We start from the raw sequence: 8,825 nt of genomic DNA on the forward strand, positions 1-8,825 counted from the left end.
GGACCATTTGCCTACCGTTTAGCATTGACACCTGAATTGGAAAGGATTTACAATGTATTCAATGTATCCACGTTACGATGGTATCGATCAAACCCCTTCCATGTGATTTCATCGACGGAAGTTGAAATTAGACCAGACATGACTTATGGTGAAGTACCGGTCAAGACTTTGGCTCGAGAAGTCAAACAGTTGAGGAATAAGAATATATCCTTGGTGAAAGTTTTATGGCATCGACATGGAGTGGAAGAAGCAACATGGGAGCCCGAAAACACTATGAGAAGTCAATATCCGAACCTGTTTACTGGTATGACTTTTCAGGACAAAAGTCCTTAAGGGGGAGAAATGTAACATCCCAAATTAGGGCCTAGTCAGAATAGTGGTTTTGGGACCATACATTTAATTTTAAAATAATTATTTTATGATCATTATGAGGTTTAGGATATGAGAATAAGCATGTGTTAAAGTTTCATGAAGAAATTCCATGTGTAAGGTGTACAATTGGAATTAGGGACCAATTTGAATAAATAGCAAACCTTAGGTTCTAGAAGCAATTTGTATGAAATTGCTTTGTAATATTAATTAGAAGTCCCTAAAGAGTAATTACCAAATTTCTAAGTTTTTGGACAAAAATGGGCATGCAAGGAAAATTATGAAAGTTTAATAAGGAAGGGCATTTTGGTCATTTGGTTAATTACAGAATAAAAAGGGAAAAATAAGCCAAAAATCATATCATTCATCTTCTTCATGCTGCTGAAATTTGCATGCTCTCGATAGCTAGGGTTTTCAACATTTCATGCTCTACAACCCCGAGGAACCAATTCCAGAGGTTGACTATGGAAAACGAAAGGTTTCAAAATAACCGAGACACAAATCGCAACGACTGCCAAAGCTTGTGGACTCGTGAAGATTGGAAGACGGTTGGAGAATCAACACACTATTGACTTGTTCCGCTTTGGTATATAGATACTTTTATTTTGTTTAATGGCATGTATAGGGTTTTTGGTTATTTTGTTATATGTTTCGTTTGGCTAGCCAATGTAAGGGCTTAAATGGTGTACTTATTCTTTTGTATATGGCCATGAGATATGGCTTATATTGATGTAGGTTGTAAACCTACTAATGATGCATGTTTATGTTTAAATGTTTCATGAGATATGATAATGAGGTTCATCATGGATGGATGCATGAAATGAGACCTAATAACTTGAGACTGGATATAGCATATAATGGTATAAGGTTATAATATGGCCTAAGTGTAAAGTGTTAGATCAGAATAGCATGATTGATGAGTGGGTCTATCGGTGCAAGTCACCTGAACACCATGATTGATGAGTGGGTAGGTGGGTTAAGTGCACCTCTCGCCTAGTAAGAAATAATGAGGCTAGTTCCTATCACTGGAAGTACTGGGGTACGAAAAGGATAATTTAGCATGTACTAAACCGATGAGATGAGGTTAACACGAATTGAGTTGTGGCAAGGTTGCTTAAGAGTATAATTAGGCCATGTTAAATACCACTAAGGTCCATAAGTGTGTATGTTGTTAGAGGGTGACAAAAGGCTTGGAAAATAGCCCTAAAAAGGTCCATACGGATAAACACACGGGCATGTGTCTAGGCTGTGTGTGCACACGATCAGCCCCCATGGGCATGTCACCCGGCCGTGTGTCCCCTGCACTTAAAATTTTAGGTCAGTTTGCATGGTAGTAAATACATGGGTAGAGACACGGCCATGTGTCTTAATCGTGTGGAGGATGCAGCCTAGCACATGGGCGTATGCCTTTGTTGTGTGCCTCAAAATGAATGGTGACGTCATACACTGAATGTCTGAGTTTTTGGACACGGACGATGACACAGGTGTGGCTAGGCCGTGTGAGGGACATGGGCAGGGACATGGGCATGTGTTTGGCCGTGTGAAAACCCCTGTAGATTTGAAATGGAAAATAAATCTAATAATTCAACACGGGTGAGGGGCACGGACGTGTCCCCAAGCACGCGGGAGTGTGCTTTGCCTTCACATAGGCGTGTGAGGCATAACCCTAGGAATTTATTAAAGTTTTTTTATAGTCCATGGTTTAGTCCAGGACAGCTAATAATGATGATTTGGGCCCCGTAGGTCCATAATAGGGACAATATGATTTTGTTTAGTTGGTTTTAATTTGGAAACGAAATTTTATAACCTGTTTTTCTAGAATGATCTTGTTTGCAAGCGGTAACGCCTTATACCTAATCCTAGTCTTGGGTACGGGTAAGGGGTGTGACACTTCTACTTCTCTGTAACACCCCAAACCCGGTCTAGACGTTATGGCTGAATCTCCAATGTCACATTGAAGTGTATTTCATAGAACATAGTTCCGTTGAAAACTTCATTCTATAACCAAAACCTCGTTGTGATCTTTACGAAAACTTTAGAATAACCTTCTCCTTGTTAAAACTCGTGTTGGTTTAGCAATGTGTTAATCGTATTAGATTGTTATTGCATTTTTTAAAAACAAAAGGTTGTTGCGGAAGCTTTTAAAACTTTGTTGCAATAGCGTGGTGTTTTGAAAAGCATTAATCTCTTTATAAAATCGCGGCCTACTTCTAACAGATATGATTCAAAGTAATTAAATCCCAAAATCAAAATAAAAATTAAAAAAGCCTTATTAGAAAACAAAAACCCAAAAATTAAAAGTTTAAAAGGAAGCAAAAACGGTTTTGCAGCCACCATCAAGTCTCTTAGAGCACCGATCGACCTAAGGATTACCTGCGCAGAAAAGCAGAAGGATGAGTTTAAGTAAACTCAGTGTGTAAACCCTTAACAATAGTCAGTCAAATAGTAGGCAGAAACAATTTGGGCCTAAGCCCGCTTCAGTGACAGTCCAGTATTAGTTAGGGCCTTAGCCCAATACAGTATCAGTAACAGTGTGGGCCTTAGCCCAATTCAGTAACAGTAACAGAAATGTAATTAGAAGTACTACCTGTCCATCCTCTACACTCCACTCCGTCCATCCCTACACTCCAAAATATAGCACCGGTTACGACACTAAACAATATTTGTAGCAGAGCTGCTAGTACTGTACACTTCCTCCAAATATATCAAACCCACCCCCACACAACATGTCATGTCATAATATCATACGTGTATGCAAAAATGTCATGCTCAAATACAGTCAAACATATCATAGGGGTATGTCAGTCATTTTACCTCATAGAGGTAAAACCGTCATTTCATTAATACGGGGTCTAACTGTTCTTACCGATCTAACAGTAGGTCCACAGTCGTCTCAGGCGACCCGTGCAACCTTAACGGTCAAACAGTGAAAATGGGCCCAAAGCCCATAACACGACCCATGTGGGCCCACACACTCGTGTGGACCACAAAGCCCAACAATGGCCATAGCCGTGTCAACCACATAGCCTGGACCAATATTCTCCACACATCCGTGTGGTTTACCTATGTAGGGCCTACAAGCCCTGGGGTCCACTAGGTCCAACATGGCCCAAAACAGCCTAAATCCATGAAAACGCTCATGGTGGCCTCTTTAGACAAACGCTCACGTTTTATGCGTTCGGGCTACCATACGAGCAAGCGCATGCTCATGTACCATCTACAGACATACTTTTCCGGCTTTTACCAATCTACATTTATAGCAGTTTGGTTACACACCTATTTGCGAAAGAGCGCAGTCTCCAGGAGCACCAAACCTAGATTCAATCATAACCCAATGTCAGTCCTTTAATTAATGGGGTTAATAATCCCTTAATCAACACTTAACCAAACCATAACTCAACACTTTCCTTGATTGAACAATTAAGGCTCCTCACCCTTTAATCCTTGCCGAAGATTGATTACAGCCTCTTACAAACCATCTGCACTCAAACCGAAACCTATTAACCTTTACTAAAAAAATGTTCATATAACAGCTTGAACCAACACATATAGCACTTACCAAAAATCACAAGACCGATTTTAGGGAAGGGACCAATCGACCTTCAATCTCCAAAACGGATATCCACACAATCGAGGTAAGCAAGGCTAGCACCAACACGTCTCTAGCCATAAACAACAGGGAAGAAGTTAGAAGTAATGTTACAACATAGAGAAAAAGAGTGACAGAACAGAGAGGAATCAGGCACCAACCGATTGTTCAAAGAAGAACTGCAAAAACCGAAACAAATGGAGAGAGAGCTAGGCAGAAATTGGCCCAAATATCCCAAATGAGAAGAGAGGGAAGAAGGTGTATTCGATCAAAGGGAAAAGTCGTTAGAGGGAATGGGAGAAGAGAGGAAGGATGAAGGTTTGACTAAAGCAAAGGAAACTAAGAGAAGAAGAGTGATGGAGAGAGGAAAGTTGATCAATCAAAGTACAATATTAGAGAACAAAACCAAAATAGGTTAACACGAAACGCACTCGAATGGTCATAAGTAGAATTCGACTGTCAAACAAGCAACAAAACTAAAGAGTGAAAAGAAGCACAAGGGGAATAGCTACCAAAAAAAAAGAGAAAAACTAGCCAATTTCGCCACTAAGTGCCGATGATCGAATTTGCCTAATGGGAATCCACAACAAGCCAAATGGTTGAGGAGAATCCCAGTTCCGCACCACCACTCCCCTAATCCTTGATCCACTCATCGAATATCTCCCCAAATGTCTCCTTTAGTCCATCAACCAACCAATTCAAATCCCTTTCAAACTCCTCCTAAAATTTGGCCACACACTCGCCTCCCCCTCAAACACTCCAACTGCCCACTAGCTTCAGACTTCTACTGATACTCAACGGCCTACATGGCACAGCAACAAAATAAAACACTCCTTACGCAACACAGGACTTGAACTCAAGACCTTTAGCAGTAATGACACGCCACTTACCCCTTGACCAGCAGGCCCTTTCTGTCACGCTCTACTCACATTAATTTAAAAGGCTATTAACTAAAAGCAAGGGTTAATTTCCTAAAAACAAAGTTTTTTGCAAATGCCCAAGCTTGAACCCAAGACTTCTCAGGCGCTTCCAAGGACACTTAACCATTGAGACAAGCATGCATTTGAGTTACACAACATACAGAAAATAAGTACCTATATTTTAGGGCGTTACAAATTTACCCCCTTAAAAAATAATTTCGGCCTCAAAATTTACCCGGTCAAAACAGATGAGGGTATTGTTGTCGATCGCCTCTTCGGGTTCCCACGTGGCTTCCTTAGAATTGTGATGATGCCATAGTACCTTAACCAGTGGAACAGACCTCCTCCTCAGAACCTTCATATCACAGTCTAAAATCTGAATCGGTTCATCCTTAAAGGTCAGATCTGGCCTAACCTCAATCTCCTCAATCGAGATGATATGTGCAGGAGCAAAGCGATATCGCCTCAGGATACAGACATGGAATACATCATGAATCCAGTCCAACTCTGAAGGTAACTCGAGTTGATAGGCAACCAGTCCCACACGCTTCAATAGGCGATAAGGCCCAATGATCCTAGGGCTTAGCTTGCCCTTCCATCCAAAGCTCAGTACCTTCTTCCATGGCGAGACCTTGAGAAAAACTAAATCCCCTACAGAATACTCAATCTCCTTATGCTTCAGATCCGCATATAACTTCTTTCTATCAGATGCCGCCTTCAGTCGATCCCAAATCAATCTAACTTTACCTACGGTATCAGAAATCAATTCAGGGCCCAGAACACACCGCTCGTCCAATTCAGTCCAACATGAAGGAGTACGACACCTACAACCATATAGTACCTCGTAAGCTACAAACTGTATGCTAGACGGGTAGCTATTGTTATACGCAAACTCTGCTAACAGCAAGTAGTCCTCCTTACAGCCTCGGAACTCTATCACATAACCCCTTAACATGTCCTTCGGTATCTGAATCACCCTCTTTGCCTGACCATCTGTTTGAGGGTGGAACACCGCACTTAAGTCCAACCTTGTACCCAAAGCCCCGTGGAACTTTTTCCAAAACCGAGTCGTGAAGCGAGGATCTCTATCAGATATTATGGAAGCCGGTACCCCATATAGTCTCACTATCTTAGACACATACAGTTTAGCCAGCTTCTGCAATGAGTAATAGTACAAACAGGTATGAAATGGGAAGATTTGGTCAATTGATCCACGATGACCCGTACTGAATCTTTCTTAGAAGGAGTTAGGGGTAGCCCACTAACAAAGTCCATAGTCACTCTCTCCCACTTCCACAGCGGAATCTTCACTGGCTGAAGCAACCCTGAAGGTAACTAGTGTTCAGCCTTAACCTGCTGACATGTAAGGCATTTACCCACGAAGTTGGTAACTTCACGCTTAAGACCTGACCACCAACATAATGTGACATCGCCAGATTCAATCATAATGTTTAGGCTGAGTTTGGGGTGTTACACATGTCCTCAGCCCTTGTAACTCTCTGTTTATGACGTCATCAACTAAATTGAGGTCACACAGCCAAGTCACACCCCTGTGTGCTTAGGCCATGTCCTCTACACGGCTGAGATACACAGTCTTGTCTTTGCCCGTGTGTTTACTATTGAGCATTATGTTTTACCTAATTAGGGTGCAGGGGACACACGGCCGGATCACACGCTCATGGGGCAGACTGTGTGTCACACACGACCTAAACACATGCTCATGTGTCTACCCGTGTGGACAACTTTGAGGTTATTTTCCAAGCCTTTTGTCGCCCTTAACAACACATGTACACTTGCACATCTCAATGACATCCTACATGGCATAAATGAGCACTTACACAATCATAAACATGGCTCATACATGTCAACTTTTTATCAATTTATACTTGCTTAAGACTTCATATTTTATTCAGACCAAGCTTACGAAATCATATGCAATATGTAACATTAATTTACTTTCATTTTATACATTCATGCCGTAGATGTTATTATGCCATTTACTCACAATTCCATCATCAAACATCCATGATCATATGAATTTAACCACAACATGACTGACCTTAGCACATGCATGTGTAACACCCCTAACCCGTAACTAACACCGGAATAGTCTAAGAGTCATTACCGGACTTATAACTCAAATCAGAACAATCATTTATCTAAAAACCATCTTATTTCAACCAATACATTCATTCGCATTTAATAGGTACTTATATCTACCATACAAAGCTTAAAACATGCATTTGGGACTAAATCAGTAACATTTAAAATTTTTGAAACTTAGAAAAGTTTCAACATTTAAAGTATCACACGCCCGTGTGAACAGGCCGTGTGCCTTACACGGCTAATAGACATGCTCGTGTCCTAGATCGTGTGGAAACAGGGCATACATACTGACTTGTGTCACACGGTCAAGGACACGCCCGTGTGCCAAGCCGTGTGAAAACTAAAGAGTATACTGACTTGGGTCACACGGCCAACCACACACCCGTGTGTCTAGCCCGTGTGTCGTTCGAAATGGTCACACACACCTATGTACTAGGCCATGTGCCATTTAGGGGGTATAATGACTAATGTCACACGGTCAGTCACACGCCCGTGTGTGAGTCCCTGTGACATACACGGCTAGTAGACACGCCCTTGTGTCCAACCCGTGTCAAACCTATAGGATATACTGACTTAATTCAAAAAGGGTACCTCAGGGGACACACGGCCATGTAGCATGATCGTGTGTCGCACATGGCTGAGACACACGCCACTATCTTTGACCGTGTAGACAAAAATAGACTATTTGTAAAGCCATTTTCCACCCTAAAAACACAAGCATTCACGAGTATAATAGACCACATTTTTACAGGACAAAAGGTAGCCAAAATAATCATTTCATAACACATTATGAACCATATCAAAACTTACCAACTTGCCTACTTAATAACATGCATAATTCATCCATTTAACATATACATATCAAGACTCACTTGCATAATTTCATTTCATCATTTCCTTGTCAAAGCATACCATAATTGACAACATAATTCATCCAAAAAAAAGTACCAAAATAAGACACAAAACATACCAAAGTCATGATATTAAGCAACATAACTATCATATCTTAAACTAGCCTATACATGCCATATTTACAAATATCGACAAGCTCAAAAGTACTAATCAAAATTTGGATAGTGTGATGTGCAACTCTGACTTGTCCAGTATGAGCGAGCTATCAAGCCTCTATAAAGCATAGAAACATAAACAAAGTAAGCTTTATAGCTTAGTAAACCTATATAACTCAGAATTAAACTTACCATTTATACATAATATAAAGTAATACTTAAAGTGCAACCAATTCAATTAACAATCACCTAATCACAAATATTCATCACATGTTAATCATTGTAAAAATACACGAAACCATCCATTAATACAATACTTTGTATCATTCCAAATTCACATATCATACATATAACATTAATAACATTTATAACCCGTAACTTATTCGTAATAACAGTATTTAAGCTCGTTGAACCTATTAGAACTTCAAAGGATACTCGAGTGAACAATGTCAGTAATCCGTTAATTCATTGTCATATATGCTATCTCGAGCCATGATCAGTAAGCTCCTCCTGAGCTGATGAACAGTAAGCTTTAATGAGCTGAAAGGTAAGCTCTATCAAGCTGAACAGTAAGCTCTATTAAGCTAAACAATAAGCTCATACGAGCTAAAACGATAAGCTCCAATGAGCTGAAAATAGTAAGCTCTTATGAGCTGATATATCGGTAAGCTCATACGAGCTGTGGTGAGTCCGCAACAAATGCAGGAGCTCGACCAAAACGGTAATCCCAGTAACATGACACTCGTATCCAATAAATCTATACAGTTCAAACGGGGCTCAGTAACAAATACATTATTATACATATCAACAATACATTTGTAATTTAAGTATATC

At 40.4% G+C, this 8,825-nt stretch overlaps 1 protein-coding gene across 1 annotated transcript; it reads right to left on the reverse strand.

Annotated features, from left to right (window-relative positions):
- Positions 1 to 3,971: 3,971 nt before the first annotated feature.
- On the reverse strand, positions 3,972 to 6,308 carry LOC121205017 (uncharacterized). The gene is made up of 6 exons (XM_041075949.1): positions 6,255 to 6,308; positions 6,021 to 6,034; positions 5,534 to 5,906; positions 5,201 to 5,425; positions 4,120 to 4,137; positions 3,972 to 4,031 (listed from the first exon to the last, which is right to left on the reverse strand). The coding sequence occupies exons 1-6, from the start codon at positions 6,306 to 6,308 to the stop codon at positions 3,972 to 3,974; spliced, it is 744 nt and encodes a 247-aa protein (XP_040931883.1).
- Between the last annotated feature and the right edge of the window lie 2,517 nt (positions 6,309 to 8,825).

The sequence above is a fragment of the Gossypium hirsutum genome, chromosome A08, assembly GCF_007990345.1.
Source record: "Gossypium hirsutum isolate 1008001.06 chromosome A08, Gossypium_hirsutum_v2.1, whole genome shotgun sequence".
Taxonomy (NCBI): Eukaryota; Viridiplantae; Streptophyta; class Magnoliopsida; order Malvales; family Malvaceae; genus Gossypium; species Gossypium hirsutum.